Source organism: Aplidium turbinatum, chromosome 4, assembly GCF_918807975.1.
Source record: "Aplidium turbinatum chromosome 4, kaAplTurb1.1, whole genome shotgun sequence".
Taxonomy (NCBI): Eukaryota; Metazoa; Chordata; class Ascidiacea; order Aplousobranchia; family Polyclinidae; genus Aplidium; species Aplidium turbinatum.
The window spans coordinates 30667659-30680148 of NC_137475.1; the positions used below are offsets into that span (position 1 = coordinate 30667659).

Below are 12490 nucleotides of genomic sequence, written 5' to 3' on the forward strand. Positions count from 1 at the left end.
CTTTGCAACAAACCACACTGAAGGTTGTCAGAATTTCCTGAGGCAAAGTTCAAGTTATAACTTAGCTTTGATGCTCCCCAACAATATTCATTCGATACCGACTCTGCAGTTTCTTAGACTCGTATATTATAGCCTTGTATCAACATATGAAGGGCTTAGAAGCAGACCGGTCTAAACCACAAAAACATTATTTTGAGTAAATCGCAATTGAAGTATTTTGAGTACCAAAAAATCGACAAACAATACACACAACAATGCTTGCAAGTTTATTAGATATTGTGACAAGCCTCATCTGTTATCCACTGAATGTTTCAAAAAATCGCAATAACTACTGAACAAAATACAAAAATACGGTTAGACCATTGTGGCACACATTGTAACATAACAATACAAACTACAAAAATGCTGTTAGACCATTGTAGCATACATTGTAAGTTACAATTTTGGGAGTTCTATCTACAGTTGGATCTTCTAAGGGCTGAAGAATATTTAGGTTTGGCAGAAAAACTTTACCAAAAGAAAGTGTCAATGCATTTAAGGAATAAAAGCAGTTCTATTGTGAAAAACTTTTGGGATATCATTAACTCACACAACTTTCCTCTAATCATTTTCGTTTTCATGATCTGCTTCGTCTGGTAGCATCTCATCAAGATCCTGATCCGCAGAACTACGCAAGTTCTTATAGAAATCGTGATAGACAGGAGGAACATAATCCAACAAATCGTTGATATCTTTTAGTTTTAACGGGTTAATCAGCACAGGCTGATCATGAAGACGATTGAGAAGTGCCACACCATTGGCTGGTCGACCACGACTTTGACGCTTTGCCAAATCCAATACATTCCATTCAGTAATATCAGTCAAGTTGTACTTGAAATACATTAAACTTGGTGATTCACTGACAAGTCTGATCCATTGAATTTTTAACCACTCCTCCTTTCTGCCACCAGTATCCCTTTTTCTGATCACCAGTTCTTTTTTGTAATCACTCACACCAATAAAGTCTTCTGAACACATGGGAATAACGTTGAAAGGTTTTTTCCTGTTTGCCTCTGCAACAATGTCCATCCACTGCTGCGGAATGTAAACATTGTCATGACGCTTTTTCGCGGTTTCTACTTTTGCAAAGTCACTATCGTTCGGAAGATAACTATGGCCAGAAACCATGATTCTTGTTTTGGACAACCTATAGGCTAAAAATGAGTCTGCAATAATTTAAATTTGCCAAAATTGCATCATACAGATTTATACACAACATAATATTGAAATGATATTGAAAATAGCCAAATTTGCAAATAATGACAACTGACAACTCTGAAGCATTTGCACAGCAGCTGCTTTGGCTCAAGCGCAGGGGAAAAATTGTAGCTTAGACCAGTGGTTCTCAACGGGGGCGGTACCGCCCCCCAGGGAGCGTTTTGACTTTGCAGGGAGGCGTTTTGATTATTAGAGGGCTTTCTGGTTTAACCCATCTACCGCCCAGCGTAACGATTTCGTCAAAGAGCTCGAATCTTCGTGGTAGTATTTCCTACCTCATACCTGGTGGAAAAGGGATTCAGCTGTGTTGTTCTGCTACATATCAAACAGCGAAACCCACCTGGCATAAGTTATCCATAAAAGGCAATCTTCAAATGTTTCTCACTGGCTTTACACCGGATGTGAAGAAACTGGCACTTTCTCACCAACCCCAAGGTTCACATTGACTACCAGTAGACCTATACTGTTTTCATGCTCGCAAATATATATTTGCATTTCATCAAATATAGTTACTAGTCTCTAAAATCCTTACAGCCTGTTTCACCCTAAAAGAGGGGTCATTAAAAGGTCCTTATTCTAATAGAAATATAATTCTATTTGAATAAGGACCTTTTGATGATCCCCCTTTTAGGGTAAAACAGGCTGTAAGGGTTTTAGAGGCTGGTGACTAGCCTATATTTGATGTAATTCGCTTTGGTTGGCTTGGCTTTGAGCACTTTTTGTAGTAGGCTATTAATAGTATTTATTGTTTTATATTCGCTTTCGTAATTAATCGTTTTTGTTGGGGGGCGGTAAAAATTGGCCAGTCCATGAAGGGAGCGTTGGGCCAAAAAAGGTTGAGAAACGCTGGCTTAGACCGCTTTTGCTCAAGCGCAGGGAAAAAATTATGGCTTAGACCACTTTGGCTCTAGCAAATATGAAAAAAACCGAAGAGCTTGAAATTAGTCTGCTCATTTCGCCTTCACATACACGTGATAACGGTTAGACCGTTATAGCATAAACAGATAATATCGATATCTGTTGAATGGCATCTTTAAATCAAATTTGACATTTTTGGGGTTAGACCGGTTTGCCTCTAAGCCCTTCATATATAATGCTGTTTTCCTTCTTATTTGTATGTGAACAGGGCTTTCTGTTTTGAATCTTATTATTCAATGAAATGTGAAATCAATAGCCTACATAGGCTTACCCGCCTAACAGAACTTGCCTGTTTAAAGAATCACATAAATTTACCGTAGCATTACATAAATTTTATTTTCAGTTGATATGGTTCATTCAGTGGCGTACGCAGGGGTGTGGCAAAGAGCAGTTGGCCATGCCCATGCCTTGCTTTTTTAACACTATCTTAATACGAGCTATTTTCGCACGCGGAAAGCACGTCGCGGGCTATCTTAGCCCTGTGCTAATTAATCACTAATTACGGGAGTTATGAAAATCACAGAACCAAAATATTTTACAAGATAACTGCCATGTGTATTGTCGGTATAGAAACTAAATTTGTACCCAACAAACTTATTGAAATAAATTGTTTGAGATGAAAAAAACGTCAGAAAGTCGGTTTTTATTCTAATATTTCGAAGATAGCTTCAAAATTGAAATTATTAAATTATAACATAGAAATAGAGTAATGCTAAACTAAACAAAAATTATTTTTGCTCATAAATTAAAGCAGTTTTAGGCGTTTTTACATTTCAAAGTAATTGCACTAACATCAACGTAGGCCTATATATAATATGGAGGGCGTCGGAAACAGATCGCTTAGCAACTCGAGTTTCTTAGGAGGTTTGTCGAGTAAATGACGAAATCGAAAACCATTTTTCAATTGAACGCCAGGAAGACGGTGCACAACACGGTCCAACTAATCAGTAAATCATCCCGTTCCAGAGATATTGCAGCGGCGTATATTCAGGGTGTGTGCGTCACACTCCCATCAAATATGATTGATTCATCAATCATCATACAGTTAAACTCAGCCAGTAATAAAGCTTGGGATGAATGACAGTCCAGTTTTGCACTGTCCCTTGTTATAAATATAAAACATAAAAATATATATTGCAAAATTGCGAAAAATATATTGGAAACATGTGTGCTCAGATCTTAAAGCACAGATGGCTGGTACCCACACATGTTAATTCCCAGTGAGAACCCAATAGCACCTTTGACACCGCCAACCAATCAGAACATGTTAAAAGTGGCTACTGTTCAATTGTAATCCTACTGGAAGCCAGGGTTGCCTAGCAGGGTTCTAAGCAAGGTTGCCTAGATTCAGAGTAAGGCCTAAGCTAGGCTACACGCATGACTCAGATGACGACAATACAGTAGAAATTCCCAGAAGGCGCTTCCCTTCAGAGTGCTCGATTAGCAGAGAAGAACTAGAAGAAGAGCAAGAGCGATGTACCTTCGATCTTCGCACAGATGCGCTTGAGGCGAAAAAGTGTAGAATTACGAATCGAGCAACAGCTGTCCTCGCAACCGCAACATTATTGGACACAAACGATGATTTCAATCCGACGATGGTATTCGAAAAAACAAGCTCGTTCGTGCACGAAAACGGCTCCGTTTAGAGACGAATCACTTCGCTTCCAGTTCGCTTGGCACAATAGTTGAAGGCATTTTACTTTGACAGCAGAAAGGATAAAATAAATTGAATGGCATAACTGGCTATCGTCAAAAATCAATCGATGACCACTACATGATGATAAAATATCCAGAAGGTGAATATATCGACCACGTTTCCATTCAAGGGCGTTCAACTGGGAACCACATTGCCAAAACGATATTGGCTGCTCTTGAAGTCAAGGGAATTGACGTGAAAGGCATTCGGGTCGTTGGCTGCGATGGAACTGCCGTCAATACAGCTAAGCACACGGAAGTCATCACCATCATTGAGCAACATATCGTGAGTTCGGTGCATTGGTCGATTTGCCAGTTTCACCTCAACGAACTCCCGCTTCGGCATCTCTTCGGCGAGCTGGATGGGAAATCATCTGGACCGCAAACCTTCAAAGGATTTATCGGCAGTGTTGTCGGTAATGATAAGTGCGCAATGGGAGAATTTGCAGTCGTCGACTTGGAGAAGATAAAATCCAATCTGACGGAAGTCGATGAGGTGATGAAAATTAACAGTGATCAAAAGCATCTGTTCGATATCGTTTTGAAGGTTATCAAGGGAAGTCTGCCTCCAGAAGCATTCGATTTCGTGATCCAGGAAAACAGGGTCATGCACGAGGGCTTACTCTCGCTTCAAGGATATGCCGAGTTTATATTTCGGAGCCAGAACTAACAGAGGCGCTGATAGAAATAACGACGTGCGTCGTTAAAGTTTATGCTCCTATGTGGTTTACTATCAAGCGAAACAATAAGATTCACTTCGCTGCTCGGTCCTTCCGTTGGTTGGTTAAACTCTCGCCATCTGACAGGCCAATCAAAAAAAGTCGTCGACAGTTGCCTACAAACAAACGTCTTCGCTGAGCATCCGGAGAATGTAGTGTTGGCCCTTTTGCATGATGAGTCTAAACCAATGCGTAAGCTCGCAGTTCATCGGATCCAGAAAACAAGGGACGAGTACACGGGTGGGATACGTCGTTTCAAAATTTCCAAAATAAATTTTGAGTACACAGACTTGACAACAAACTCGTCGTTCCGGTGAAGCAAGCAGAAACTCACTGAGCCATCAGTTCTACGCGATTTCAGCATCCAACAGCTCACAGAGCTTTTCGTCGAGACCGATGTTCCTACATCGATTGACAGTTGTCCGAGCTGCACACAAGCAGGTGAGTGTGCAATCAAACTCGTCACCGAAGTGAGCAATGAAGTCATCGGCCATGACAGCAGCAGACATGAATTATTCTGACGCGAACTGCTGTTCGCTCACAGCGTTCACGTTTTGAGTCAAAGAAAGATTTCGTTCTGTGATTGTTTTTGACTGTTTACGTCGTTTTGTGTATTTTTTATTTTTATTTTTTTAATTACGTTTTTTTTTTATAAAAACGTTTTTTATGTTTATTTGGGTGGTATTGATTTTTTTTGTGCGGCGTTTTCCCGCGGCCCCATCTAACACAGGTTTTCAGACTATTTGTTTGTGACCTAAGCCTCCTATCTGAGCGGACTTGCTAAGTGATTTGAACAAAAAAGTAAATTGACGGCCCTATCTAATATATAACTAGCATTGCATGAAAATGTCTAGCCACCTGAGACGAAATGCTTATTGTGAAGGGCAGGAAGGTAAAAAAATGACCAATTTAGAAAATTCGTAAAGAATAAAACTAAAAATCAAGAAATTTCACATTTCTAGCATATTTCCTTGTGTGAAATATTTCACTACTAGAGTGGGGCGTCCTCATAAAACCCCGTGTCGCTACAGATAGGGTTAATCTTTTTCATACGATTAAGTTTTAAAGTAACAGTTTGACTTGCTATTCCATAACAGCAGTCAACAATACTCTTAAGTCTCACCAAAAAAGTAATAGCCTACTGTAAAAGCTAAAGCCATGTCCCGGTACAAAAGACATTGTAAAATTATAAAAATGAAGCAAATTGATAGCATGTAATAATCAAGTGATTTTTTACCCGATGATAGTAGGTTTAAACTTAATGGACGCAAAGACAAGGAAGTCAGTCTTCACACTCAACTTTAGACATGCCTGTCTTGGCAATGACACAGCCACATGCTTTTGGATGATGTCGACTAGGTGCCTCGCCTCGTACCCAGCTTTCATTACTCTGCTAAACAGCCGAAAACAAAGGAAGAGCTAATTAGATTTAAAACAAAATTAAAATTTCTCGTAACATACAAAAACTATCTCTTTTAGATTTGTGGTAAAATAACTTGCATCGTATATTGATGAAAGTACCATCAATAGATTTACATTTGATTGACCAAGAACTAATTTAGTGTGGCCTTCCAAACGATGGAATGTAACAAACTCTTTCCGTTTTCAGATCCTACAAACTGCTGTTGGTTATTCTAAAATTTATTTATATTATTATTATTTTATTTGAAACTGGTAAGGCTTCGCTTTGAAGAACAGATGTAATGAGAAAAGATATGTTAAGATATGTAGTAAGTGTCCTTCATTCGACCTTGCAATATTTTGAAATCTTTAAGCTTTGCCCCAAATTAATCAATATCATGATAGTTTTATGGATTTTTTCCAAACTCGAAAAACTGCAAATATCATAACTTGGCTAGAATCCTTAAATTTTTAAGATTTGATCGAGGGCTTCGTTTAGTTCGCGGTTTACTTTTTGCAGAATTTTCTACAATTCATTTTGCTTTATCTAAAATAGGGCTACTCAACTAGCGGACCGTGGTCCGAATCCTGACCTTCCGAGTGTTGATGGTGGACCTCAGATTTGTGGAAGAATAACCTCATTGCCACGTTTCAGGGCCCTTTTAAACATATTTCTACTAAGAGGAAACAAAATTTTCTGTAATTATCTTGGTACAGTAGCTAAGCCATCAAGACCCCTGAACACTTTGTCACAAATTCAAGTAGAGATACATTTTCACTAAAAAAAAAGGTTCGATACTGGTACTGATAGTTTAACTTTCGTGGTTGCGTATGAAATAATTTATTCATCGGACCGCTAAAAACATTCAACTTGTCAAACCGGACCTTTGTTAATACTAGTTGAGTAACCCTGACCTAGAAAATCTTTTTCCAATACTCCTTTTTTTAATTCCAGGTTTAATTATCTGGTTTAAATCGACGTTTAACCTTGGACAGAAGAATCAAAAAAATCAATGATTTTAATATTTATAGTTTAAACCTCAATATCATTTTGCAGAGCTCAGCTTTTTACGCACAACAGTATTTTAATACAAGTTTAACGTTGTGAAACCGCTTTTCATCCAATACAACTCATCAACTTAACTGTACCAGAACGAACAAAAAGTTACACATGTCGGCTACATAGATAAAAAGTCAATAGGGGCTCTTTTTTCTTTTCTTCTTGTTTTCTTTCTTACAAATGCAATAGTTTATTACATAAAGAAAAATAAAAATAAAAGAAAATGAAAGTCTGAAATAATTCATTGATTGTTTTGTTTTAAATTCTCTTACCAAATTAAAAACCGTGATTTTTTTCTTTCCACGATTTATCAGCTAAAGTAAAAATATGATGTCCTGTATATTGAGGTTCATGATTAGAAGGCTGTCAAAGATTTATCGATTTAGTATCAATTTGCAGTGCACTCAATGACTCCTTCCGTTATTAAGACAGGTCCTACGACGAGGCGATTCGCCACAAAGATTTATGTCAAGCACAATGTAGAAATGATCTTAAATCGTTGCATTTAAGTGTACTGCTAAGTTGCAAACAGCGAGTGTTAGAGCATTGCCGCTTGATCTTGCCATGCTCTTATCCGTACGTTAGGAGTCGCGTATTTACCATTAAGATTTGAAATTGCAATGCGCTTGCATAAATGGAATAGGCTACAGTAATCAAATGCAGCTAGCTAGACAGAAGCAAACCTAGTGTATAGAAACTGTGGGATAAAGTTGATTTCAAATTTTCTACCTATGGGTTGTTTGCAAAAAGTTGAGAGTTGTGATAAAAGTAAAGAATCTTTGTAAAGGCTATCGATTCTTACAATTAAAGAAGCATGCTTACAAAAAAATTGAGAAACGAGCAATTGCTGATGAATTTACGTAAATAAAAACCAATGGGTTGGGATAGAAAATAATAATAATGCAATATGATAATTTTTTTCAACTAACGCAAAGTTTGCATAAAATAGCAGCTATGCGCTTATTCGCAAAGCAATATTTTGAGGGCTCTTTACTATTAAAAATAGAACTTTGAAACATAATAACTAAATGGCCGCCAGTTCCACACCGCTCAAGAGCATGCGGCTGTGTCTTTGACACAGACATCCGTCGATTGCGGAGTGGCGCACTATAGCCCGTGATTTCTCCCATGATTATAAACAGCAAGGTGCTCTAGAGAGAAATACCTAACTTCTCGGGGCTATGGCCTACTGAAGTAAACTGATATTGTAAGATGACAGTTCAAATTAAAAAAATTCCTTTGAAGGCTTCTATTCACAGTGCAATAGAAAAATGAAATTAATAGAAGTCTCTCATACCCAATCATGTTAAGGTAGCAGGTTAATTTGAAATACTAGCCTACTATATTAGCCTACTATACAGGTATAGTAAGTTACAGCAGTTTGAAAACAATGACCACAATTTTCCTGTTTTAAAGTCGTCTTCACGGTAAGAACACTGAAGAATTTTTGAAGCTGAAAGCATTGCAAAAAAAAAATGAACGAAAAAGATATAGGACACCACCTTCATGATATTTCAGCTTTGATTTCGAATGTATCACATTACAACTATGTAAGTATTGTTTTTAATTTGTTTTTTGTGTGTTTGAAAAATTTGTATTTTGTTAAATGTATCAAAGAGAGATAACGAATTAGTTCAACAACAATATTTCTAGACTACATAGCTTAGATACTCCGATTTTTATTCTAATTTACAGCTCCTAACCGTTTAAATACAATTTTTTCCTATTAATTCTTTAGATTAGATTTTGACCTATTAAATTTTGGTTGTCTTTTCTGTTTTTAGTTTATTTGCCCACTTCATAGAAGTTTACCTCTAGTTGAAAACCTTCGAGATAGTCTGAATGGGTAGCGTAGACGTTACAATAATATTGCTATCCACATGCAATGCTTGCTGTGGTTGTCTGCACTTAGCCTAGTACTAACAACTAAACAATAATATTTTTATAACTTACGGAAAAATAATGATTGCTTATGAATTAAAATTTTCAATATTAATCAACATGTGCTGCTTTTCATCCTTGTTAGTTGTCAATGTTACACAACTCTTTGACGGAATTACCAAACCTGCGGACAATCAAAAAATCAAAGAGTAACTTTGAATTAAAAGTGAACAAACTTTCTTGTAAATGTATGAATTTTAGAGCTTAGATTTCATTACTTTTTGTCTAATAATTTTTGCTAATAATCAACGCACTCACAGCCCACACAAAACCTCCACTGGGACCCAAAGAGTCCGAAAATCCTAAATTGAAAATCAATGGTTTAAATATTTTTAAAGTCTGTACGTTTTAAGCAAGTCTTAAAATTGTCATAATAATTTCAATTCTAGTGAATGTTTTTTGTATAGCCCGTTGTTCAAGTGTTCCAATAAAAAAAATTCTGTTGTTGCTTACCCAGTAGTTCCACACATTTGTGCTGAAATCATTTTCTTAGCATACACCTATGACAACAATTGAAACTACTTGTTTCTTATGCGTTTAAATTGTGAAATATAGGAGCACTCTTTCTTCATTTCAGACTTCAAAAGAAGAACTTTTTTTCGATGAGCTATTGAAAAATGCAGAGATAGGGATAGCTTCTGTATACATCATTGTATGCTTCGTGGGTAAGTCATTTACAGATTGTCAAAGGTACCTACAAAATATGTAAAATTATTGAAATCGTTAGAAAGTAGAAAATTTCAATAATGCTTTTCTATAAGTTCTGATCTCTTTGTTACAGTAACAAAGTAAAATCGACGTGGGTATTAACTAGGGACGGTACACTACGGGACGCGCAACTCCGTTGTTCCTTCAACATTAGAAGGGTCAATTGCAAATTTGACATTTTTTTACGCTTTAATGCAGGCTTGCTTTCAACTAAAAACCTTAAATTACTTTAAAACCAACTTAACTCTTCTTACATAACCCATAAAAAGTAAAATATTTTGTAAATTAGAAAAAAACGTAACCCTTCTAGTGTTGCGGATAAGCCAAAAGCGGATGAAGTTTCGCATCCCTATGATTTACAATCCCTAGTATTAACGTAAGGTCAGGGTCACATTACTAATTTCTAGAATTATCATGGAACATTCTGCTGCCATATAAGGTCCATTAGCAGACTTCTATTGAAAGGTTTATGACCTGCGCTAAAATGCAAGGTATACTGTAATTACTTTAATATCTGTAATCACTTTAAAAAAAGTAATTTTGCTTTGTCATAAAAAATTGACAACAAAGTAGTTAAACAACAAAGTTCAAACTACTGTATAACGAAACCAACGAAACAAAAAGCAATCGAAGAGTATTGGGGCAGCATTGTAACCTAATTTTTTTCGTGACCAGAGCACACTGTTGCGCAGAAAAGATTAAGAGTTGGTGCTGAACTACGAACGTAGAGATAAGAGATTAAAAAATATACCTTCTAAAGAAAGAAATGTTTAAACTTGTCTAAAAAGTTTGATTATAATTATTGATGATTTAACATGTTCTATAATAAATAAAAAAGCGACTTAGCCTACCTTGCATTCAGCACAAAGATGAGTAACTTACTTGTAGACAACTCTATAGCCTACTACACAGCGGCGTACGTAGGGGAAGCACTAGGCCATGCCCCTCCTTAAAAATGTCTTTTTAGGCATTATTGTGGTTGTGTATTGCAAACATGTTACTGCTTAAGAGTGATTTTGGATAGCAGAGTCGTATCAACCTCACCCGTACCCATTGGGGGGAGGGGGGAGGAAGCAGAGCTGTTTTGAGACCAACTGATTTCAGTTTGCTTACTGCTTTTTGGGCTATTAGAAATGACAAAATGTTGTAAACACTGCTACAGAAGCTCAACATTCAATAGCTCAACTCACGTAAGACCATATTTATTGCTATCAACAAGCTATCTTGTTGAAGTATCTTGCATTCAACTAAGCGTCTTATCTTTTTATTTCAAAACAAACACTGCGTTATTTTTTTCCTTATTATTAGTTTTGTATTTCAAGTGTGGAGCAATTGTAAATTTTAGAGACAGTCTTTTTCATAGCCAAATTATCCTCTGAAAACAGCCCGGTAGCTTATAATCTTCCAGTTATTTTTGTTAAACTCCATATTCCTTGGCCTTGCTTTGTAGTTAAAGATGAAGTCCTAACAGAAGGTGGAGAAAGTCTGATGATTTTGATTCAAATTCACAACCCATAGTTTAAAAAACATTTTAGGCACCGTCACTAAAACATGAGGGGCCACTGGTGGATTTCTGGGGGGGGGGGGGGAGTATGAGATGGTGCTCACACGACTCTCTGGGGTAGGCCTTCTTTTTCATTATAGAGTATATGTTCAGAGTGGTTAATTTATGTTTAAAGTACCTTAACCCTATTTCCTGTGACCCTTTTTCGCAAGATGACTTGCGGACCGGGGTTGGTCCGACCCAAGCACTTTAAACTTTAAACGCATAATATAACTCATAAACGGCTTGACATAATTCAATCAAACTTTCACACAATACAGCAAAATTATCTGGGAATACATAACCAATAATACTTTTTACTTAATGTTGACAGGTTGTTACAAATAAGCTTAGGTATTTATTTGAAGGTTGATCATATTTTATATTTTGATTTTTGAAATAGTGTCTTCATATATTGCATTCGATATTGAAGTTTTCACAAAAAAGTTTGACTAATGCTTTAATTAACCCTTTAATGCCCGGACTACTTTCTACAAACGAAAAAAATTTTTTTTTTGTTTTTTAGTGACATTTGTGACCCAATAAATCCATTTTTATCAAAAATTTTATTTTTTGTGTTTTAAATAAAAAAATTAAAAATGTTGCCAAATGGCTACATTGGGCATACAGAGTGCGCAAATATGAAAATTCGTAGATGCAAATTATCCTGTAAATTCGATCGCTGAAGGTCAAAAACCGAAGAAGAAATGTTATATGCATTTTACAAAGAGTAACCAGAAAACTAAAATGGCTTTAAGATTCTTTGGCAGGCTATTTGCAATTTATATTATATTCCTCCGGAGGAATTTGCTGACATTTCGATTACAGATGCTCTATCAAGGGATTCACTTCGATTGTCATAGCCTTCCTCGTCTCTTTTCTTCATATCTGTGTTATCATTGAAGTGCATGCAACAGCGTTTCAAATCTGTTGCGTGGCATTCAGTCAGCTATTAGAGAGTATCTCGTTCGTCTTTCCCATTACATCCTTCTCGAAGGCATCTTTACAATACTGATGTGTAGGAGGAGCACTCCTATAAGCTTTTCATTTCAGCAATAGATGTAGTCAAGACATGTCCGTCTTTTTGATGAGCGTAGAGTTTTGATTCACGGACAATATTTCCAAACAGCTCGTCATCAAAAAACTCTAAAAAATACTCCAAAGAGGTTTCATATTCAGATAGAGTATACCCTTGATCCTCCCACTGAACATCCAAACTGGGTTTAAATACCTCTTTCTTCCACGTAC

At 36.6% G+C, this 12490-nt stretch overlaps 1 protein-coding gene across 1 annotated transcript in view; it reads left to right on the plus strand.

Moving 5' to 3' along the window:
* Positions 1–4777: 4777 nt before the first annotated feature.
* LOC145769055 (somatostatin receptor type 2-like) overlaps positions 4778–12490 on the plus strand; it is a 33386-nt gene continuing 25673 nt past the window's right edge. The window contains exons 1-3 of the mRNA XM_082580652.1: positions 4778–4829; positions 4951–5030; positions 9569–9656. Coding sequence (XP_082436778.1) covers positions 4778–4829; positions 4951–5030; positions 9569–9656 — 220 coding nt within the window. The remainder of the gene's footprint in view (positions 4830–4950; positions 5031–9568; positions 9657–12490) is intronic.